The sequence below is a fragment of the Dipteris shenzhenensis genome, chromosome 20 (genome assembly GCF_047967505.1).
Source record: "Dipteris shenzhenensis isolate YYH24624 ecotype China chromosome 20, Dip_SZ_1.0, whole genome shotgun sequence".
Classification (NCBI taxonomy): domain Eukaryota; kingdom Viridiplantae; phylum Streptophyta; class Polypodiopsida; order Gleicheniales; family Dipteridaceae; genus Dipteris; species Dipteris shenzhenensis.
Window position 1 is genome coordinate 1,893,288 of NC_141615.1, and position 24,259 is coordinate 1,917,546.

The 24,259-nt window shown below is 46.7% G+C and overlaps 1 protein-coding gene across 1 annotated transcript; it reads left to right on the forward strand.

Annotated features, from left to right (window-relative positions):
• The first annotated feature begins 473 nt into the window (after nucleotides 1-473).
• On the forward strand, nucleotides 474-23,407 carry LOC147889118 (uncharacterized). The gene is made up of 7 exons (XM_087391490.1): nucleotides 474-795; nucleotides 1,033-1,186; nucleotides 1,518-3,779; nucleotides 22,043-22,093; nucleotides 22,216-22,314; nucleotides 22,540-22,692; nucleotides 22,837-23,407. The coding sequence occupies exons 3-7, from the start codon at nucleotides 1,644-1,646 to the stop codon at nucleotides 22,963-22,965; spliced, it is 2,568 nt and encodes an 855-aa protein (XP_087247616.1). The 5' UTR covers nucleotides 474-795; nucleotides 1,033-1,186; nucleotides 1,518-1,643; the 3' UTR covers nucleotides 22,966-23,407.
• Nucleotides 23,408-24,259: the final 852 nt, after the last annotated feature.

Here is a 24,259-nt window from a genome sequence, read left to right on the forward strand (position 1 = left end):
AATGTTAAAGTATGTGGCTTAGTTTGTTGAAGGGCCTTCTCAAACTTTTAAGCGTGTGCATGTAAAGGAAGCTAGGTTGAAATGGGAATAGCGTGGGGAGGCAAGTAAATGCAAGAGGTACAAAGGAGAGGTGAGATGGCAGGATCAAAGCTTCTTTCAGGGGGGCCCACGTGGCCGGCGAGAGGCACATATAATTCAAAAAACAAACTAAAGCAAGAAATACATGTGGCCGAGAAGATAGGCGCGACAAAGGACAGTAGGGTTTTAGTCATTTTGGTTAAAACATCACCTCTAGAATTGGGTGGCCATGCACTAAAACTTTAGTGGAGGGCCAAAAATTGTGGCAATAATAAGCCGGGGGGGGGGATCACCTACCAACCGGACAGCATGGCAGAGGCGTACTAATTTATTACTGCTATCTTGTCATAGCTGCTAGCTAATATTCTGCTAAATTAAAAAATAATCTAAAATAAGCAGAGTGGCTATGGCGGCTTCATCGCCGTCTTGTTGTTCGTCATCTTGTTCTTCATACGCTGCTTCATCTTCGTCATCTTCATCTTCATATTCATTATCATCATCTTCATCATCGTCGTATTCTATGCTCTGCTGTGTAGGATTTTCTGGAGTAAGTCCCGAGGCCACGCCTTTCGCCTCCCAATGCCCACCTGCCGGCCACTTCTCCTTCGTAAGGGCCGCTCGGTCGCCTGCTGCTCCTCCCCCTTGCCTCGCCCGCCGTCTCAATGACATTGAACCCACGGATCCCTCCGTCCTACCTCACCTTTCCCGTGCCTGCAGGTGCATCTCTCCCTTTCTCGTTGCTTGTTAGATGTTTGCTCCGCAGAACTTTGCCTGTTTTGAACTCGGGGCGTTGGGAGGATTCATAGGATTCCTGTTTCGCTTCGTCAGTCATCTCGCATCCGCTCTTCAGCTTGTCACCAAGAACGATCCTTTGATGTTAACGTTTTTGATGGAAGGCGGATTTCCTGATTGGTGGCCTTTTCTCTTGTTTGCTTCGGTTTTGATGGTCTGTAGGGGAAACGTATGTGGTCGATGATCGGCCTTCCCTATGGTGGTGTCAGGCGTCAGCGTAGATTGCAGTAGCGCGATCAGAATGAAGACGTGTTGAGAGTTTTTGTATGGGCGTTGCTCCCAGGGTTTCGCGGCCATTTACCTTCTCCTCATGAGGGTTAGTAATACGGAGACAGCTCTTAGTCCTTCCTCACTCTTGCTTGGACATTTTGCATACCCCATGTAGGTTTTTACTTTGTACGTCGTGGCAAAGTGTTGGATTTTATTTTTTTGCTGCTCCAACCTTTTTCTTCTCATTGGTGGGAAAAGTTATGCGCGTTGATCAAGGGAGGCGCGTGTGCTTCGAAGTTTCCCAAAGTGCAGCTAATCTGCTTCGCGTTTTTTCCTGTTTTTCTTGGTTTCATGTGGAAGGGCAAAGTTTATGGTCAGTTGTGGTCTGAATTCTAGAAAGCCGTTGCCTGCATTTACATCTGTTTCTGGCTGTGCAGGGCGGGTTACATCAGGCCTAGTCTGCGAAGGCATCTGCCAACCTGAAAGTGTGAGTCAGGTGAATTGGTATCAGGCTGCAGCCTCATACAGCATATTTGAAAGATCCTTGCAGTTGGCCCACACACATGCAGGTCCTTTCTCTCAAAGACGATTGTGATCAGTTGAAGCATGCTCATGTAATGGCTGGGAACAGTGGCTCACACCTTGGGGACATGCAATACACTTCTAGAATCAGCAGTCAAGCTTCGAATGGGAAGGGTAGCAGTCACGTACGGGCACCAAACATCATGGCAACGAATGAAAGAGGTAGCTCAAGGCTAAGTTCAAGAGGCCTGAACAGGCATCACAGGTCTGGGTCCAGGTCCACTGTTCCTTACAGTAAGTATACTGCAGGTTTGCCTAAGCTTGAATCTGCAAGCCTGTTGAGCTCTTCATCGTCCAGCCTGCCAGATCGTATGATGGCTCTTAAGGGTTCTCACACCAGACCAGGCTTGCAGAACACATTGCGCCGTCTTTCAAGCAGCTCTGACGAGTCTGGATCAGACTTGGATATCGAACTTGCAGAGGGGGTGGTTTCCAATGTGACTGCAATAAAGGGGACATCTGGGTGGAATGGTTCTGGGTCTTCATTGGCCAGCGGTTTCGCTACATTTACAAGTGAGATGGTGCAAGAGGGTATCTATACGACTGAGGTGACGCCAGGGGATGATGGGTCTCTCCCAAAACAAACAAGGATTCAAGGTACAGGTAGGTTAAACTGGGGAGGACAGTTTGGAGCGTCTGTATCAGATGGGAAAAGGCCTCATGCTCGGACAAATAGTGCTGTCACTTTGGACCAGGACAGCCTACGTGGGAATATAGCCATGAAGGCTTCCATGACTGCTTCATCTGATTGCCAATGCATTGATGACTTTTTGGCACCTTCAAACATGGATAAAAAGGGAAGGGTCAGTGCAGAGCGTGTCTGCAATTCTGATTTTTTGATGAGCGCTGGCAGGGGGGTGCAGTCTCTGCAAGGTAGTGGCTGTACAGATAATCTGTCAAGGCGCCTAGGGCAAGTTACTGGCAGTGTTGGTGGTCCAGAGTGCAAGAGGAAAAGTGGTTCACAAGCCCCTCTAAGCCGGAGATCGAGACCGGTGGATACTCAGAGCATGGGGTTTAGAGAGAGCATGGGCAATACTATTGGTTTGCCTCATGGAGGTGGATTAAGCAGACGGAGTTTGAGCAATCTAGGCTGCTCTTCTTCTGCAGATGTTCTGCCTTCTGTTTCAACTTCGTCTGCAGCTGGAGTCCCATATCGTTTGAGTTATAAGAACATGCAAGGGCCCCATGGGTTGAACAACAGAGGGGAAGTCCTCAGCTCTACACGGTCAGGTAAACACACAGTGGAAGTGCTTGGTGGTGCACGATCTGGTAAGAATCCAGTGGCAAGTGGCAGTGGCAGCAGCAGCGGGAGCAGCAGTGGCAGTGGCTGCATGATGCACATCATCACCCCTGAGAGCTTGGGCGGACCGTCTAGAGAGCTGAACTTCCATAGGGTGGATGCCCAATCTGCCAGATCATTAAGGCAGTCTGCCCCCAGTTCCCAGCCTGATACAAGGGGTTTAAGAAGGCCAGTTTCTTTGGAGTCAGAATCTATGGCTCCTAGTGTCTCACTAGCCTTTGGAGATGGCCAAGTTGCAATATCTGGTCGCAGGCGCAGGGGTGACAGTCCAACTGTCTCCAGGGGTAGAAATAGCCTAGGAACTTTATCTAGGTCCAATGAGCATTTTCTTGAATCCGCTGCTGCATTTGCAGCGGAGAAGTCCAATAGATTTCCAGCTAGCAGCAGCAGGAACTCCTCAAGAAGCAGCACATATGGAAATCAGTCTTTTGGAACCATGGGAGTGGAGAGTGGGGACTCCAGTAGAAGCAGGTCTGATTTGCAACCGTCCAGCTCTTCTGTAAGTTTTGTGCCAGAGGCACCAGGTGTCCGTTCTGGTCTTTCTGGTCCACCTCCTACGAGGCCACCTCCTTTGCCTCCGTTTGGGTCAACTTTGCCTCAGGCAAGTGCCACAGAAATTGCTTTGTCTCCCCCTTCTTTTGCCACCAGTCCCCGTCCATCTCACGGCTCACGCCCTACTGCATTTGCATCTTCTTACAATCACGAGCGACAGAACTCATCATCTGCAGAAACAGCTGCCTATGGTCCATCCAATGGTTTGGAGCTTCATTCCATTGGAGAAAATCGGCCTCGTCTTACAGTGGAGGGCCTTTCTGAGGTACATAGTCACTGACCCATGCTACATATAACTGGCTGCTTTGTGTGCTCTTTTTGTTCCTCTGGATATATTTCCATATTCATTTAACTTTGATGTAGTTATCTTATTTGGAAGTGATGGCCTCAGTAGTAGAGTTTTGAAGTGCGTGCAGAGGAGTTACAGATGAGCAGCTTGCCAGCTGTTTTAGAGATGAGACTTGTTGATTTTGCTGCTCTTACAATAGCAGTAAAAGGATTTGGACTAGGGGAAGGAGAAGCTGAGAGAAATGGGGGAGTGTGGGTGCCCGTGTGCTGAGGTGAAGGATGTAGAGAAAGGCTGGTATATTAAGAATGTAAGGTCACATCAAAATGTGACTACGAAAGGATAGGGTGAGTGTTTGCACCAAGAAGGAAGATTTTCGCCGGGGGGGGATTACAATGTAACACACACACACAACCCCGTCCCTGCTAACCTAAGCTTATTTTCCCTTCCATTGTAGCCAAACTGATGTAGTGAGGGATTGGGGCAGGGGGGGGAGGGGGAGAGAGAGAGAGAGAGAGAGAGAGAGAGAGAGAGAGAGAGGGGGGGCAGGGGGGAGCAGGGGAGAGCTGAGTACGTTAGGAGTGTTAGTTACTTAAAAAAACATGACTACGAAAAGGATTGGGTCCCCCAAATTCTACTGTTTTAGCTCTCTCTTGCCAATAACATGACAGTGCTACCCCCCACTAACCAAGTTATTTTTCCCATCGCACAAATTGTGAACTGGAGGGCTTTCATGGGAAACTTGAGGGAGCAGGGGAGAGCTGAGTATGTTAGAAGTGTAAGTTACTTAAAAACACATGACTACGAAAAGGATTGGGTCCCCCAAATCCTACTGTTTTAGCTCTCTCTTGCCAATAACATGACAGTGCTACTGCCCACTAACCAAGTTATTGTGAACAACTGGAGGAATTTCACGGGAAACTTGAGATATTAATCGAGCTTTTATTGATGAAAGTCTACAACATGACATCTTGAGTGTTCTTTACTTTTCCTGGAAATAGCTTGAGGCTTGGATTGGAGATTAAGACAGGCAGTTTGTAGGCCTGAATCAGGGTGAGAGGTAAAGCGTTCGGAGTTTGATAGATATTGTCCTTCGATGTACGTCGCAAGAAAGGCCTCATCGATGAGGCTTTGATTGTACATCTAGTGCCCAAGTCTTTTGAAACATTAGCTCTGGTACAAAAATAGAGCAGCTGCTAACTAGAGAGACCACTGTTATATCTAGAGCATATCTGGCATGGCATCATGAAAGAACAATTAGAACCTGCAAATGGATATGGAAATCCAAAATATCTCTTGGATAGAGAGGGAGATGAAGCTGTGTCAGAAATAGAGCATGGTTGCTGTAGCAAACCTAACAAGAATGGGGATCAAGACACTCAGATCCAACACACAGATGCAGTCAGAAATGAATCCACAATGAATTGCGAATCTGGAACAGGAGTACTCTGATCATAATCATCCACGAGGTGTGGAAACTCTTCAGAGAAGAGCCACAAACATTCAGCAAGATGCCGGGGAAAATGTTAAGTCAGAACACTGAGATGTGTATGGAGCTATGTGTTCACTGAATCTCCTTCCTGCAGTGTCTGGACAGAGGCTTCAGTGGGATGATTGGGAGTGAGCAAGTGCTCACCTATGCCAGAAGTGGGGGCTCAGCATTCAATGACTCGTTGTGGGCCTATAGCCATCGTCGTATGATTGTCGTATGAGGTGCTCCATTCGGTCTCTATGAAGAGACTTTGTGAACACATCTGAGGTTGTCGGAAGTCAGACAATACACCAACTCCACAATGTTGTTGATGATCAGCTCTTAGATAGAATGGTAATGGACGTCGATGCCTTACAAACCTCTTTCTATAGAGTCAGTAATGTCTACATGCATGTCTGGGGGATGTCAAGAAAGAAACGTGGAAAACATCGTGGGTCTTAGTTGAAGCATGCAGCTCGAAAGCATAAGCCACCTCACCAATAGTTCCATGTAACAGACTGGGCTGCAGGCATGCTGATCCTCCTGTTTCTACATCGTACAAAGGATCGTGGTCTGTTTCATGCTGCAGGGACGGGAGTGAGGCCTAGGATCCAGGTACAAGGATGGAGTGATTCTGACTGGGGAGAAGATCCGGACACAGGAGGTCAACAACTGGCTACTATTTTACTCATGGTTTAGTAGCCACTAGGTGGAAAAGTAAGAAGCAGCCTATCGTGGCCTTGTCATCCATTGAGGTCGAGTATTGGGCTGTGTTCAACAGCCTGTGAGGTGGTCTGGCTTTGGAGGCTATTTGGAGAAGTTGGGTTTCAGCAGAGAGATCGAACGGTCATCAAGTGTGACAATTGGAGTTGTATAGTGAATTACGAGAAATCCAGTGTTCTATGCGGGAATCAAGCATGTCGAGATACAATCATGGATGGAAATATTTTGTTGGACGATTCAGGAGCTGATACAAGGTGTTAGAGTTAAGTCATCTCTTGTCTATATATTTTAGAGAGTGAGGGCTGCTAAGTTGGTGTGCCTGCCTTGATTGAGGTGCAGTGTATTAGTCCTTTCTCACTGTGTTATATAGGCAACAGATGGGCCAGTAACCTGGCAGGCCAGCCAGAGACCTTGACCTGGGTCGGGTTGACCCAATCTAGTTGAGTAAGTCGGTTGGTTTGGTTGGGAAAGTTGGCTAGAATGAGACCCAATCAGCCAGTTTAGTGCCAAGGCTCACCTCTGTAAATAGGGCGCCCCTTTGCCACGCTTGTATCGTACAAATTGTGGAGATTTTCTCAACTAAATTGGCATAGTTTACCATGACATTTCCTCCTAGTTCTAACCGTTTGGATGCACATTTCCTTGTTGTTTCAGTTTGCAGATTTGCTCTAAGTTTTTGATCGCGTATCCGTTGCACTTTCACAACCAACACTCATCCTGACATTACATTCTCAGTGGGACTGCTGTGCCAATTCTCATAAAGTTTCGAGACAAACCTTGGCGAGTGTGCTTGGGCCTGTTACAGTATGTGAAGAGTACGACCGTATATGGGATCGGTATTGGGCAAGGATCGACTTCTTTGGATACAGTGATTCTGATTGGCCTTGCTCTGTAAGATGTACCTATGTACTGTTAGAATAGGGTTGGTCACGTCCCCACCTGTGAACCCCCATATGAGGAGTGCATGGGGCGGAAGACCATAGATTGATAGGATGGGACATGGGGCTGCTGCATGGGCAGCACATGGGCTGCCATGTGAGCAGCACAGAGGGAGGAGATCCCTGACAGAGGAGAGCCTCCACAGAGGGCAGATCTAGGAGACATTTCCAGAGGCTGTCCACAGATGGAAAGGGCAGATCCAGCAAGAGATGATTGCGTGGAAAAGGCGCTGACACCAGCAAGGTTCTGGACAGTACAGTGGGCTATATGGGCATTCATGGAGCAGTTCCAAAGGCTGGAATGGTGCGGGACAGAGGCAGGAAGAAGGCACAGTGGTTCAGCAAGGTTTTGGGATCCTTTGGCCACGTTTGGGGCAAAGAATCAAGGCTGGAACTGCCTGGGCCAGTGGCTGGATGCCATGTGGCCAGACAGGGCCAGCCAAAGCCTGCAAATGAGCCCTGTAGGGGGATTCTCCCCGCAGGGGGAAGTTGAGTCGGCTGTTAGGGGCTGTATAGTTGCCCATTTTGGGTAGGGATTCGGCCCTATAAAAGGGGGCCCTAGGCCTCCGTTCTCATTCCTTGGAACAGCCTCTGAACTTTGAAGAGCAGGAAGGAGCACCAATAGCAGCAGTAGTTGGGCCTTATCCAGGAGGTGAACTAGGCTGAGTACCTGCAGACTTAGCTCAGTAAGAGTTGCCCACCTAGGAGGCTTTCTGGACAGCAAGGTGGACAGGATCTTGGACAGAGAGTCTACATTAGCTCCGAGGAGCACACGGGCTTAGAGATATAGAGGTGCCATGCATATAGTAGGAGAACATTTCGGTAATGTATTGTTCAGTTTGTGGACGGAGGGAAATATATAAGTGTTGCTTCTATATTTGTCTTGGATGTACTATCTATTCTGGCTTGCACACACACATGAATGGTTGTGAAGTACACACATTGTATGAAGTTTGATTCCGTAGTGAAACACTTCTGCGTGTAATTCCTGGGCTCATCTATCAGTCTTCCACTGTGCGAGATAGCCTTTGGTGGGATTTCATTTTCTAACTTGGTAGTAGAGCCTTGACGGAAGTTCTCAAGAAGTGGAGTTTGAAGGCAAGGACCTTGCTGAAGGACGACCTTGACTCATTGCGTGGAGGAATTAGCTTCGGTGTGTGAAGGATTTTATCTAGACAGGAGGCTTAGGTTCAGGCATGCGTCTAGGTGGGAGGCTCAGGTTCAGGCAGGTGTATGACACTTTAAACTCTTTACCTCTTCCAAGTCATTATCATGGCCAATAGATATGTGAATCCTAATTCTGGTGAGACAGGCAAGCTTGACGGTATCAATTACCCGTTGTGGAAAATGAAGGTTCGGAGCCACTTAGTGTTGAGGGAGTCGTGGGGGATTGCGACCGGGATAGAGTTGTTGCCTTTGGAGTCAGGCCATCGTGACTTCCCCAGCCACTTCAACTTTGTCAGCAGTGACAATGCCAGTGTATGCTATATTAGTGAGGTCATGGCAGATTCAGGATGCGGAAGCATTGGCTATCATTGTGCTTCCTTCTATTTAGATGGCGAACTTTTCTTTTGAGGCTTGGACAACATTGAGGGAGATGTATGAGCTCAACAACGAGGCGAGAATCTTGGACTCAGGACGGAGTTGTACGGCATGAGAATGGAAGAAGGGGAATCGATATAGGAACACATTCCTAGGGAGCTTCCATTGCTGCTGCAACAAGAAGCTCGAGAAAAGAAGTACGATGGTATGACTGGAGTTCTTGTTTTCCTCGTATCTTCATACAATTTGCGTGCAAATGTTTTATCTAGCTTTCTTTGATTTGTGAACAATGAAGCTCGATCAATAAGCATTATGGCCACATTGAATTGTGAAAATCCCCAAATGTACCCCTCATCCTCTGGAGGATGTAAGTCTGCCACACTTATAGAAAAGTCTTCGAGACTTATATCTTCTTCTTGCGGATCCTCCTGTTCATCGCTGTCCAATTTTTCTCCTGGTTTTAAATAACCTACACTTAAACAATCTGCACGTGGAGTAGGAGTTATTTTTACTCTCTTTCTGGGAATAGTTGTAGAACTTGAATCTGCTCCATGATCACTCCTTGTTCCTGTAGTTGCAGCAGTCAATGGTGTAGGTACAGTTGGAGATACTGTAGTTACTGCCGTAGATATTGTAGTTACTCTTGCTGGAGTTACTATAGTTATCACCACGCTTGATACATTCTCTGCAGTGATCACCAAAAAATACTACATCTCCAGCAACATCTACAGCGGGCAACCTTCATCAACCAGCTCCGCTCATGAACCAGCAATCCCAGCTCTCTAATGCTCGACGCCTCTAATTCAGCTCCTGACCTTGGTGTCCAGCAGCCCCAACAAGCTTAGCCTTCTACGCCAAGCTTCAACAAACGGATTAACAGCATCGATCAACCCGCCTATGTTCTACAACGAACAAGGCTAGCACAATCATCGAACAAGGCAGTCATCGACTAAGGCAAGCAAGACTAGCAGAGCCACGGGTTGCTCTGCAGAGCCAAAGTTATGAACTTCTGAGACTATTTCAAACGCAGCATCGCACATCGAAGCTAAGGCTCCACCGCTGGCCTATGCTCCATCGACCTGCTCTCCAAGCGACTCATCGCATGCAACCACAATGCTACAAACGATCAACAGGTCCCTCTGAATGAGCTCCCGTAGCCATGAGTCGGCCACGCTTCACCCATGAGCTGCGCTAGTCTTGGCAACGACGCCTCCATCCGAAAGGAGCTCCCTCAACGCAGCTCCTTCAATGCAGCAATGCCCTTGACTTGGCTAGTCCAAAGATGGGACTCAGAGATGACCTCTACAATGCCTCGTAGCTCCAAAGCAATCGACGCAACAGACGTCTACGGCACCTTCAACGATTGCCTCCAATGAAGCATCACGTCCAACAGTAGTAGCTCCGATGGCTCCTCGATGATCAGCCCCAAGCCCACCGACGGCTCCTTCAAACAGCAGCCCGCAACGGGCTCGACGACCGCCTCCATCGACGGAGAAGACGATGGAATCCCCAAGATTCTGTCAGAATCTTCGATAGATTATGGTGCCTCGCGTTCCAACACGTGGCAGATAGAGTTTTGCCATGTGGCAACCTTATCTTAACCATTGCCACATCATCAGCTTATCCATAGTGCCACATCATCAGTGCCACATCATCAAACCACATCATCACTGACTACCACGTCACTTGCCACATCATCAGGGACATGTCATCAGTGCCATGTCAGCATTGCCATGTCACCCTACTGACATCATCTGTGCCACCTCAGCAGTTCAGTCAGCACTGACCCTCTGCAGGCACAGTCCCTTGCCAGGCACACTGTGCACACACTGCATGTGCACACTCCTGCCACCTCAGCACAGAGCTTCACTGGCACACCTCTTGCTAAGCACAGTGCCACATCATCACTGCATGTGACTCACAGTGACACATCATCATTGAGCACATTTGCACTCCTTTTGCCCCTCCACCTAGATCAAGTCATATCTCTTGATCCAGGAAGAATTTGAGGGCGGTCCAAAAAGGAAAGTCGCTCGTTTTTTCGTGCTCTATGCGCTCGTTACATCACGTGCACATTTCGGTGCAAGTTACACTCACATTTGAGCCTCGCCGAAACCACTTCCTTCACGCACATTTGCCTCTACATCGACGCATCTGACCCAGCACTTAAAAAGAACAAAAGAAAAGGAATTATTTGCTGTTCTTTCATCGATCGATGGTTGGTTTAGATCTAGATTAGAGTAGACTAGATCGCCATAGAGGGGACGCTTTGAATTTCCCCAAGTTGCCAATCTAAGCCATGCCCAAAATTCCCGACTAGTACCTACTCGGAGTCAGTCCATACGCTCACATCCGATTTCACATCATTACATTACCTGAAACCTTACGTTCATCAGTTCAGTGAGCAGACTTCAGAGTTCAGAGGCATTGCAGATTGATTCAGTGGACAGATAGCACTTAATTTCACACACACACATGCCACCATTGTAAATCCTATTCGGCTATCTCATGGCATCGTGCACATCATTTTCAGCCTTGTAAAGCCTCTTGGCTATTCCCGACATCATTGCCACAAGCCTTGTAACACAGATCAAATTTTATATACTACAGTTCTATCTTCACCGACGGTACAGAGATTTCACTTAGCATCTTCAGTGTATTTGCAGTTGATTCATACAAAGTTTTTCAGGACACTTTTTGAGTACTTTTTTTGCACCATGTCGACTAGCAACCTCAATCTGGAAGCATCTGCTAAGTTAGACAACTCCAATTATGGTACATGGAAATACCGAATGGAGACCATTCTTATGCTTCAGGACAAATGGGAGTATGTCGATGGGTCTACACCTAGACCATTGGCCGATCCAGCCACCAGTAGCTCTACTCCATTTGTTGTCACAGCACCAGCAATGGAATCTACATCGAGATCTACATCTACACGAACAGTTTCGGCACCAGTAGCAGATCCTGCCATTGCCCGAGCTCAAGGAGAATGGGATAAGAAAGACAAGTATGCCTATCACCTAATCAAGCAGAATGTGCAAGATGTCATGCTAGGACAGCTCAACATAGTCAAGACATCAAAAGAAGCATGGGATATGTTCGCAGCTCTCTACGAGTCTAAGAACACATCCAGGATTCTCACCCTGAGAAACCAGATCAACCAGAGTTTCCGCAACAGTAGTGAAACCGGTCATGCTTATGTACTCCGCATCAAAGACTACAACAATCAACTTGCAGCAGTAGGAGAGACTATGAATCCCGCAGAAATGGTTCAAGTAATCCTGAATGGACTAGGAGAAGGATATGAGAATCTAGTCCAGAGTATTGCCATCCAACGGCAAATTCCAACACTGGAAGAACTTCAGTCAGTTCTACTTGGTGAAGAACTTAGGAATCAGGCCATTCGGAGCAAATGCAAGGGCAAAGACAAGCTTGGTAAAGGCAAGCTCAAATTTGATCGAAGGAGTCGACCCTTTAGATGAAGACAACAAGAAGAAGAGAAAGAAAGAGAAGAAGTGCTTCTATTGTGATGAGTCAGGTCATTTTGTGAAGGATCGCAAAAAGAAGAAGGCTGATCAAAAGAAGAAGGGTGCCAACTCAGAGTCAAAGGAGTCGGCTCAGTTGGTGGTCACAGAGAGACTTTTCTTGGTGGCAACTCGGAGTGCCACTGAGATTAGGTATATGAATCCTAGTATTACTTTTAGAATATTAGACATTGAGGATTGACAGGAGAGGAGTCAGAAAACTTTGTGAAGGTGATGGATAGTGATGAGTGCCTAGAGTCATCTGGGTGCTTGGTGCTGGTGTTGCTGAAGCAAAGAGGGGGATTCTTCGACAAGAGCTGAGGACTCAGGGTCAAATTGACGTTGTGACTTAGAGGGGACAACACAAGACCCTAGATGGAGCTTCACGGTCTGGGTAATTTGGATTTATGCTTGGGATATGACGTCTCGGGTATGTTATTTGGTTGCAGACCTAGCCAAACGGAGGATGGATCTTGAGAGCTTGGTGATTGGAGGACTTCAGGCTGTTCTCCCATCATGAGGGAGACAGTTGAAGGACGTTGGTACTTGGAGCGAAGGCGAGTTCGTGACTGAAGATTGTGGTGCCATTAGGTGCTACCAAAGATGGACTTGTGTAACTAGACCTGACAAAGCAGGAGCCATTGGTTGAAAAGGTAGGAAAGACTATGACGACACCAAAGTGTTCTTGAGGGCATCTTCATTGACAAACTAGGATCATGCCAATGTGGGTCGGTGAGAGGCGGTGTTGGAATAGGGTTGGTCACCTCCCCACCTGTGAGTTCCCATATGAGAGTGCATCGGGAGAGTGGACCATAGATTGATAGGATGGGACATGGGACTGCCACCGGGAGCACATGGGTTGCCATGTGGGCATGAGAGAGAGAGAGAGAGAGAGAGAGAGAGAGAGAGAGAGAGAGAGAGAGAGTTTATTAAAGTCTTCGGAAGACCAATGGGTCTATGACACTGTGAAAAACCTGATACAATGAGCTGTGGTAGTGGAGCTACTAAACGAGCATCCACACCAATGCAAAATGCAAAAAATGCAAAATGGTAGTACTAAATCCTAAGTACAACATAGTCATATCTTGACTGTATATATCAATCAATCTCAACATCATCGTCGACATCATCATAACCATTATCATCATCATCATCAGCAGCAGTAGGACATCAGGATGGATGAGGTTGTGGAGGTGGAGGCATGAGGTTAGCAATAGAGCGTTGTTGCCTCCCCAAGGGTGCAGTCCTGGTACGTCTCCTGGTCGTAGCTCTACGTCTAACCAGGGCCACTGTGACCCCCGTCGGTTGGGCTCCGATCCTAAACAAGGAGGGGATGTCCCCAAGTATGATATGTGAGTCAACTCTCTGTCTGAGCTATCGGGTCACAAGCTCCGGGTCATGGTCACATCGAGGTCTTGCCTCGTGGGGGTCTATGTGATCTGGCTGAAAGAACTCCGTGATAGAGCTTTGAGAGGTATCAGTCGGGGGAGAAGCCTGCTCCTGTCTCCGTGCTCGGAGTATCCTATCTCGGTATCTGAGCACCTCATGAATGAAACCGGCCAAGCATCGCTGGTCTGGGTAGGAGAGGAAATGGGCCAAAACCCCATAACTATCTGTGAAGAAACGCCCACGGATCTGATAGTAAATAGGGCATCTGAATATGAAATGCTCCTTTGTCCCAACCTCCCGCATGTCACACAGTGTGCATATGCGCCTCTCCCTGGGTAATTGCTATGCTCTACCGCTCTCGATACGAAGTCTGTGAGAAGAGATCCGGAACTGCCCAAGAGAGATCCTCAGCGAGTGGGGTAGGTGAATCTGCGTGTATCCTGGTGAATCAATGAAACCCTCCGCTGTGATATGTAAGAAGTGATCTCTGTAGAAGCCCAGCTTCACTGGAAGATTACTCAGACCCAACCAAGTGCGGAATGTGTATAGCTGTAGTAGATCCTCACGGATAACTTGGTTGACCTTGTGTGATAGGAGGGGAGAGAAAGGTGCATCCATGCTGTATTGGAAAGGAGGTAGTCTATCCATGTGGAGCTCTAGTCCTGCAAACCCTCTCTCTGTGCGTGCATACCAACACCTCTGGTCTCCTCCTGTTGCAAGTGCCATAGAAGAGGACAATGCTAGCCATGGTATCCTGCTACGCTCGGATGTGTAATTCCCATACTCCCTGAGTCGGTACAGATACGTAATGACTTGAAATGCAGCATCTAGCTGTAATGGGGGTGACCCAAACTTCGCCTGGATGCTCTGGTGAGGGACGAATGGCTTACCACGGATCATCCGTGATAACATGAGAACATGTAGCCGCTCCACCCTGACCCACTCTGTATCCGACAAGTCTGGCCCCCAGCATGGACTGCCATACATCCTTGCTGGGCGGACCAAGGAGTCTAAAAGCAACCCTTTGGTCCGTAGATCGTGAAAGTGAGAGCGGAAGCACTGCCTCTCTAGTCTAGCCAATGAAGCATATCCTCTGCTCTGGCATGCATGCATCGCAGGTCTCATAGTGAAGATGGGTCCGAAAAAGACGACCCCAAGATAGGTGTATGATGAAACTACCTCAACAAGGGACCCATCAAATGGAAAATGCTCATCGCGTACGACGACTCGAGATGTATTGAAGATCATAACCTTGGTCTTACCCAAGTTGACCTTCAAATCATGAGACTCACAAAAGGACTGTAGTGCGTCAAGGTGTCTCTGGAGCCCCTCTGATGAGGAAGACAAGAGAGCCACGTCATCTGTGTAAAGCAATATCCGGATCAGCGTGCCCGTGAGAGAGCAACCTATCCCACCCTGTGCCTGCATCACTGTCTCGAGCTCGTCGATGTAGAGGCCAAACAAGGTAGGTGGTAATGGGCACCCTTGTTTGACCCCGAGAGTGCTCATGATCTCGTCTGTCCATCCAGATCCTGCTCGGACTCTGTCTGAAACTTTCTCATAAAGTGCCATGACAGTTCAAATGATATCCTGGTCATAATTCAAATCCTTTAGGCGTCGTATGAGGCAGGCTCTCGGAACAGTGTCAAATGCCTTGCGGAAATCCACAAAGCAACGGTAAACCCTTTGCTTCCATGCGCTCGCCTCCTCGATGATACATCTGAGTGCGAGAATATGGTCCATGGTCCCATGATCCCGTTTGAAACCAGCCTGTCCCGTTGCTGTGAGTCCTCGATACTCCGTAAATGTGCTGACCTCAGAATCAAGTACTCATGCATAAATCTTGGACATGAAATGTCCAATCATAATGGTCTTGTAGTTCTCGTCTTGTAGTTCTCTAGGTTCATGGGATCCTCTGCCTTGTGGATGGGTGAGATAGTATTGATGGTCCAAGTGCGTGGAAACCCCAAGCAAACAACTTCATTAAATAGCCTGGCTAAGATCGAGGCTAGGAGGTTAATGCCATATGCAATGAACTCAGTGCATAGTCCCTCATGATCCTTCGCTTGGCCATTATGAAGTTTCATTACGGCATCCTTTACCCCCCATAGTGAAGAGGGTGCAGGATGTGGGATGTGGCATGTGTGATAGGTTAGGGGCTGGCTGATTTGGGATATCATAGAGCTTGCGTGCATAATCAGACCATACTTGAGTGTCAGTGAGTGGTGGGGGGGACCGTCCCTCTAGAAATCTCCGCCAGAAGTCCTTAGAGTTGTTACTGAACAGAATGTTCAGTAGCTTCTCCTCGTTTTGGCGCACAAAGTCAAGTTTCTTCCTGCGTACTAGACGACGGTACTCGCGTAGCGTCTTTGATTCGTTCGAAAGACTGTTTTTTGTTTTGAATCTGAGTTGATGGCGTAAAGCCTTACACTCATCATCGTACCAATTATTACAGGGTACGGTCCTAGGTGGTGGTGGGCGGGTGCTGTGGGGAAAGGCGTGAAGAGCAGCCTCGTGAAGTGAGTGAGTGACTAGGGCAGCACGATCCTCTAAAAGGGGTATAAAGTCAATGTATGCGAGAAGTATGTACAGACGGCTAGAGTAGTAGGTGAGTGATCGCGATCAAAGCGTATATCATGGTAGGTGGAGTAATAACTCAACGGGGTAGAAAGTGTTGTGCGGCGGGAGGTAGAAATGCTAAAGAAAAGATATGTATGATTAGCGAGGTGCTATGGTAAAGTTAGTGATGCGAGATGTGAAGGGAGGGGATTCCATGATGTAGTCCACAATACTGGAGCCACTCCCATGTGGAAAGCAAGTGAAGCCACTTGAAGCGGGCCATCTATCAAGACCATTATAGATAATGAGATCATGAATCTTGCCGAGGTCTAATAGGGCCTGCCCATAAGATGTGAGCGGTCCTCGTATGTCAGCTAAAACTCGTAGCATACTTGCCTCCTCAAGGTCAATGTCTGGCAATAGAGTGAAATCATCTCTGAAGTCAAGGAGTGGTGCTTGACGAGTGCCTGTCCTCGTGTTGAAGTCCCCAACTAGGAGGACTTCTCCGCGGCTACCTGCCTCCTCAAGGTCAATGTCTGGCAATAGAGTGGAATAATCTCTGAAGTCGAGGAGTGGCGCTTGACGAGTGCTTGTCCTTGTGTTGAAGTCAACAATGGACTGATAAAGAGCAACAAATGGTGATGTCTCATCCTCCCCTTGACTATGTCTCGCAAAGCGGGAGGTCTTGGGGGAAAAGTAGCTAGCCAAAACGGTTACCCTTGCAGGTTTCCGTTTGGCTACGTCGACCGATTTGGATGTCTCCTTGATGGCAAATTGCATGCTCGCAATCTGTGCCTCCACAACTAGGGTGCTTCCTGGGATTGTACGTATAGTAGTGACCTCTTGTTGGAGCTGTGAGATCTTCTGTCTGAGGCCGTGAATAAGGTCAGCCTGGTCTCGGATAGCTTGAGACTGCTCCTGTATGAGACGTGCTTGCTCTTGGGTGAAGCGTGTCTGCTCCTGTGCGAAGCGTGTTGGCTCCCTCTCGCGCTTTCGGATGCTATGGGCCTCCATCAACAAGTACTCCCAAGCCTCTGATGGGTCAGCTCGTCCGTGCTCCAACGAAAACTGAAAGGACTGTGGCTTGGAAGTGTGAGGATGCGACTGGAGGTTAGGTGATGAGTGGGTGAGATGGGTGTGGTATGGAGATGATAGTGGTCTGGAGGAGGCGATTCGAGCAGGGAATGGGAGCGTGGGCTGACTGAGAGGCAGAGGGGAGAAGACGGTCGAGTAGTGTGGAATAGTGTATGACCCCTCCAAAGTAGGTGTCATAATCGGAGAGGGAATTGTAGCGGGAGAGGAAGGGAGAGATGGAAGAGATGGTGTCAGTGGCAACCCCTCTATCCTAGGGGAGGGTGGAGCAATCGATGTCATGGGTAGGGGTATATCAGAGCCAGTAGCTGTAACTATAGAGGCTGTGAGCGTAAGTGGAGCTGAAACTGGAACTGGAGCTGACGCTGAAGCTGAAGCTGAGGCTGGCGTTGAGACCAAGGCTGAGGATGTAGCTGAGACCGAGGCTGAAACTGAAGCTGAAGCTGAAGCTGCGGCTGAAGCTGAGGCCAAGGTGGGTCCCGCCTTTGCTTTGCTGTCCACTCCAAGTCCACTGCGGTTGTAGAGTGTGTTCACATCTTCGAGTTTCAGTTGTGTTTGTTTCTTGACTTTGTTGTCGTCTTTCTTGGTGGCTTTATCCGTATCCTTGCCACCTTTCCCAATTTTGTAGGATAGACCTGCGTTTGGTGTAGGATTTAGTCTTTTTGCAGGGGCGGGAGAGGGAGTGGGAGCGGGAGCATGTACCCCCCCCTCATGACGAGAGAGAGATCCCTGACAGAGGAGAGCCTTCATGGAGGGCAGATCTAGGAGACATTTCCAGAGGCTGTCCACAGATGGAAAGGGCAGATCTGCGCAGGGTTTCCAGCAAGAGATGACTGCGTGGATAGCGCTGACATCACAAGGTTCCAGACAGTACAGCATGCCGTGAGGCTGGAATGGTGCGGGACAAAGGCAGGAAGAAGGCACAACAGCTCAGCAAGGGTTTGGGACCCTATGGGCAGGTTTGGGGCAAAGAATAAAGGCTGGAACTGCCTGGGCCAGTGGCTGGATGCCATGTGGCCAGGCCGGGCCAGCCAAAGCCTGCAAAGGAGCCCTGTAGGGGATTTATAGGCTCATCAACCAAGTAGCTGAAAACACTTGTTTGAAGTGAATCCAACTGGTTGGTGCTTTGTTCTGTAACAACAAATTGGTCCACCACTGTAAAGCATTTCCCTTCAGAAAGGTGCCTGCCTTTCGTATTTTAGAGGACTCAGTGAAGTTCTCTCTTGAGAAGGCTGCATCAAACTGTTGCACAAAAGTTCAAGCCTTCAGCCTATCCTGAGACCCACCAAAGGTCTCAAAGTTCATTGCTGCCCCATTTTCCTTGTAATCCTTTACCTTCCCTTTGGGCGTCAGATTATCATAAACAGGAGGCTGGCAAAATGGAGGATGCATGGCATTCCCTCCAGCTTGTCCTGCATCGCCACTACCCATTGGAGGATTTGCCAAACCAGCCCCAAGCATACCAATCATACCAAGCATACTATGGTCTACACCCACTGTTGGGCGCTGATGACGTCAGTGGGGATGTCATAGTAGCTAGTCCTTGCTATGCGTGATGGAGTTTATGGTTTTCAATCTGATGAGTGACTCTCGTGAGATTGAAACTGCACTATGTTGTTTTTAGAGGATGAGTTTGGGAATGTTCCTGGATTTATCTAGGTATATACCAATCATACCTGTGGGAGCTCCAAAATTCCCTGATATTCCACCTTGCATTTTTGCTGCATGCCAATATTGCCATACATTATGTTAGGCATTCTGGGCTGCATACCCCTAGAAACATTTCCTTGCATTCCTTGCATGCCAGGTTGAGATACCACTGGGTAGTTTCCAAGCATTCTAAGAACATCTGTAGCTTGGCAAGCCATAGCCTGAAACACCGAACCACCACCAAAGTACCTTGGATGCAAAGAGGGTTTGGGAAAAGCTTGCTGCCCATGATTTGAATTCTGAAAGTCAGTCCGTTGGCCATGCATATCCACACCAGGACCATGGAAAGATTGCTGCAATGCAGCACCTTGTGCATTTGGCATTACTGAGGGCTGTCCATTCAATGGCATCATGCCCAGTGACTGCTTTGGACCCAATAGGCTCTCCTGCATGAGAATGCCTCTCTCTCTCTCTCTCTCTCTCTCTCTCTCTCTCTCTCCCCCCCCCCTCTCTCTCTCCTTAGATCTCAAAGGAGCCTGCATAAACTCAAAGAATCGTGCATCCTGCGTGAGCTGCATGAGTGTTCCCACATCACTTATTAACTGTCTTGAACATACCATCAACATCCTCTGCATACTCAGCCTCTTTTGAACCTTTTGGCTGAGAGGCACTCACACCAAAAGAATTTACATTTTGGTCATACTGGGAGGCTCCCTCGTGCATAGATTGCTCTTCTTGCTCATCCTGGGAGGACTGCCCCTCCATATCCCAATCATCATGAGTACGAGACATGTTTGCTGATTTTCTCTTGGCTGTAATCCCATTAGGGTAGTCAATACTTCTCTAGAGACAATCACACGCTCACCTCCTTAAGAAAGATGGTGATTCTCATTCTTAGAGTAGTTTTCAACTTCTCAAAAACAAGTGTCCAGAAGTTACTTGTAAACTTGTCGCTGACTATGTCGGAAGGCAAACCATATAGCTTAAACAAGTGGTCCACAAACTCGTGAGCCAACTGAACAGTTAATATGGTCGATCTAGTTGGTAAGAATCTAGCCATTTTTGTCAGACGGCCGAAAATGACCCAAATGGAGTCATGACCCTTGCGCGTTCTAGGCAAATGGGTGATGAAATCCACGGAAATGCTTTTACTTGGAATTTGCAATGGTTGTAATAAACCCGCGCTTCTAAGGCGTTCTGTCTTAGTAACCTGACAAACCCTGTTACTTCCCACATAGTTTTCAAGAAATGCACGCATCTTAGGCCAATAAAAGATATGTTTCACAAGAGACAGAGTCCGATGTATACTTGGATGTTCAGCACGAGGAGCATCATGACACTCCACTGACCTCTTGTCGCTTGTACCGTAGGTGGCACTCGGCATTAGCCTCTTAAAACATAAGGCCGGGTAGGATCGTGTAATGCAAGAACAAGAGCTTCCTTGATAGTTAGCTTCAATGTTTCAAAAGCCTTGTTCAATGCATCATTCCAAGAGATCGGCTAGGTAGACCTGCGTCCACGACCTTTTAATATGTTGGTTAAGGATCGTGTAATGCAAGAACAAGAGCTTCCTTGATAGTTAGCTTCAATGTTTCAAAAGCCTTGTTCAATGCATCATTCCAAGAGATCGGCTAGGTAGACCTGCGTCCACGACCTTTTAATATGTTGGTTAAGGGTGCCGTTATGTTCGAATAATCACGCATAGACTTCCGTAGAAAAATCGTGAATCCTAGGAAGAAACGAAGTTGTTTCACTGTCTGAGGGATGGGCCATTCGAAAACCCTCTGGATACGATCTAGATCATTGCTAATACCTTCAGAAGAAATCTTGTGTCCTAAGTAAATCATCTCCTTCATAAAGAAGTCACATTTACTCATCTTGGCATAGAGCTTATACTGTATTAGAATAACTAAGACAATCCTGAGGTGTCCAATGTGATCCTCAAGCATTCGGCTATATACCAAGATATCATCTAAGAATACGACAATGAATTTGCCCAAAAAATCTCGGAACAAATCGTTCATCATTAGTAGGAGCATTGGTCAAACCAAAGGGTAATACGAGAAACTCGTAGTGGCCATACCTAGTTCGGAATTTGGTTCTATCTATGTGTTTAGCATAGATACGGATTTGGTGATAACCCGTACGCAAATCAATCTTAGTGAAGTATTTCGCTCCAATCAAATGGTCTATCAAATCATCAGAACGAGGAAGAGGGTATTGATTCTTAATTGTCACTTTATTTAATCGTTTATAATCTGTACACATTCTCCACGAACCATCTTTCTTCTTTCTTAAGAGGACAGGTGCACCCCATGGTGATTTACTTGGGCGAATATAGCCTATATTCAGATAATCTTGTAGTTGTGAAGCTAACTCATCCTCCTCAAGGTGGCTCATCCTATAAGGTGGAATACTAATAGGTTGAGCCCCAGGTACTAAATCTATGTGATGATCTATTGCCCGTTCTGGAGGTAAACCTTCCTACAGTTGAGCAGGGAATACATCCATGAAATCATCCAACAACATTCTCAATTCACGGTGTTCAAACACGCTTAAATAATTTTTGTAATTAACAGAGACAACAAATGAACCATCTTTCTTCTTTCTTAAGAGAACAGGTGTACCCCATGGTGATTTACTTGGGCGAATATAGCCTATATTCAGATAATCTTGTAGCTGTGAAGCTAACTCATCCTCCTCAAGGTGGCTCATCCTATAAGGTGGAATACTAATAGGTTGAGCCCCAGGTACTAAATCTATGCGATGATCTACTCCCCGTTCTGGAGGTAAACCTTCCGACAGTTGAGCAGGGAATACATCCATGAAATCATCCAACAACATTCTCAATTCACGGTGTTCAAACACGCTTAAGTAATTTTTGTTATTAACAGAGACAACAAATGAAGAAAGCGGAATCAAAAGACATCATAATGAGAAGTGTTTATTATATCCCGAAGCTGCATTGCAGATACAATTGGTCCCTGAGAAGAGGAAATATTATCACATTGAATACAAAATTAGGTGTCCTTATCCAAAAAAGTGAGTGTATGCTCTTTCCATCCAATTTGAATAGCGTGGGTTTTAAACCACTCTATTCCGATTACCAAGTCCACATGTTCCAAGTGCATCTTCCATTGCCACACTTGAGTTGCCAAATTGATGGCTGCTGATATTATTTAAATGCTTCTGTGGATAGTTTCCCTTTTGGCGGTTGCACATGATATTTTGTTAGATGCTTTTTGCTGGATGGCTGTTATACTTTTATAAGCTAAGCAATATTTCTCAAGGTTTGGGATTAATTTTCGTACAGCTGATGGTTTACTTTTTTGGGTGACCTTTTGGTGACAGATTTTGTCAGCATTGGAACATATAGAAAGAGATGAAGACCTGTCCTATGAGGTAGATCAGGCGACTATTGCATGTGGAATTTTTTAATGCTTGTTTAATATTGTTTTATTTGCAAGAATTGTTTTATCTGGTTCAGTTGAATTGTTTCTGACCTCTGTGGACTTCTTTTACAGCAAATCCTAATGCTGGAAGCAACAATACTCCTTGGTGGCATAGGTCTACATGATCGACACAGGGATATGCGGCTTGATGTAGATAACATGTCATATGAGGTTAATGTTTTCTGTTAATTATATGCTCCATAGAATGATGCATGTCTTGCTTTGTTTTGCAAGCATATTGATGGAGGTTGCATGTTGTAGGGACTACTGTCTTCTGTGAAATGCTCGTGTTCTGTCTTTCATGTGTGGTTTTCCATCCCTTTTTTAAATGTGAAAGGATCTATGTTGTTGACCTTTTCATTCTTTCTTTTCCTCTAAACTGGAGTACGTTTTCAGGAACTGCTTGCCTTGGAGGAACGAATAGGAAATGTAAGCACTGGATTGAGTGAAGAAGCCATATCAAAGTGTTTGAGGAGAACTAAGTATGTCTCTCCTGAGACGATTAATTATGTCCCACCGGACATTGAAATCAAGTGCAGCATATGCCAGGTTAATAATTTCCTGCTTGCAAGCGTTTCAGTTTTAATGTAGAGAATGGATAGAAGCCTGGAGTGTTTGGAATTTGGCTTGTCTTACTCGTTAGCTTCCTACTCATTAGCTTGCTTGGCTAAGAGAGATGCCGGCCTTTTGCAGGAAGAGTTTGGGAAAGGTGTTGAGCTGGGTGTGCTTGAGTGTGGACATAGTCACCATATTGCTTGCATTAAGCAGTGGCTTCTACAAAAAAATGTATGCCCCATATGCAAAGCATCAGCTTGTGCCTAGGATCTTGTCGATTGCTTTTCTTTCCAGGTGACGTTCAAGTTAGACAACATCATGCCTTCTGAAGTGAGGGCCGAATAATTCAATATTTGGTGCCACAGCACTTGTGGGCAGTGGACAATAAGCTTGCCATTGTATGCCATGTTATACCTGCCTCATAACTTTGGAGTAAGCAAGATGGGGATTCATTCAAACATTTTTTGAATCTTTGATGCAAGCCAATTTCGGGTCTCATTCAGAGGTTTGATCTTGTCACATGTATCTCAAATGGGTATTTTGGCTTTGTTTGGATGGTCTTCACCATGTCGACCAAGGCAAGGGAAGATATGAGATGTGTAATCTGTGAAGGCAGAGACTCGCCTGCATATGATTAGGCAGAGTACTGTGCCATGCTAAGAAGTCCGATTATAATCATCTATATGATAAAGCTCCATTCCCCCTTTTCCTTTCTGCTCATATTCTCCCTTTTTTCTCCCCATATTTTGCTGATCCTTTTCCAGGTTTGAGTTCTTGTTAATGTCGCACCCATATGTGTTACAGATGCAACAGTAACGATATTGACTTTTGTGTTTTTCCTTTTCGACAAAGGCTAACTTTTTAAGACAGCGAAGTGGTACTACACGTTTTGAATTATGAACCTACCAAATGGAGTTGGCAGGCTATATACATGCAATGCAGAAATATGACATTATAGAGTGACCAGGGTCTTTGGTCACAGGTTTTAGGAGCCTGATGAAGATCTCAGCCATTCATTTGGGGGTGATGTCACATGAAGGGGTGCAAAAATATCAGCCTCTCTCCTAAACCCATGAATGTTGGTGAGTAGTCGGCTGAAACCAATAATAAAAAGGCTTACTGGTGAAAATGGATGCTATCTCAATTGCTGTGGGGCGTATTTATATAATGCAAACGTGCCTGAGAGATAAATCAATGAGAAGTCCATGTGTTCTCTATATGAAACTCCACTTTTGCAGATCGGTAGCCATAGAAATATACTTTGTAGAAAAAGGACCAAATATGCCCTTTTGTCCCCTTATTGCATTCCATTCTGTCATGGTGAGTTTTGCTCTTCACGTCCGGATTTGTATAATGAATGCTTGCGTGTGGGTATATCTGTTTCTGTGGAGCATATGCTTATGTTATGGTGTACACCCACCATTGGGTGCTGAAACATGAGCAGGGATTAAGTAACTAGTCTCTGCTGTGCGTAAGGTGGGGTCTAATTTTTGTCAGCCTTGTGAGTGACTATGAAGAGGTCAAAGCTGCACTATTTGTTTTGTTAGAGGGCAAGTATGGG

Excerpts from the sequence above, each read along its gene's own strand:
- LOC147889118 (XM_087391490.1), top strand. The coding sequence starts at position 1,644 with ATGCAGGTCCTTTCTCTCAAAGACGATTGTGATCAGTTGAAGCATGCT. Across the intron at positions 3,780-22,042 it reads CAGTGGAGGGCCTTTCTGAG|ATTTTGTCAGCATTGGAACA; the intron begins GTACATAGTCAC and ends TTTTGGTGACAG. Across the intron at positions 22,094-22,215 it reads ATGAAGACCTGTCCTATGAG|CAAATCCTAATGCTGGAAGC; the intron begins GTAGATCAGGCG and ends CTTCTTTTACAG.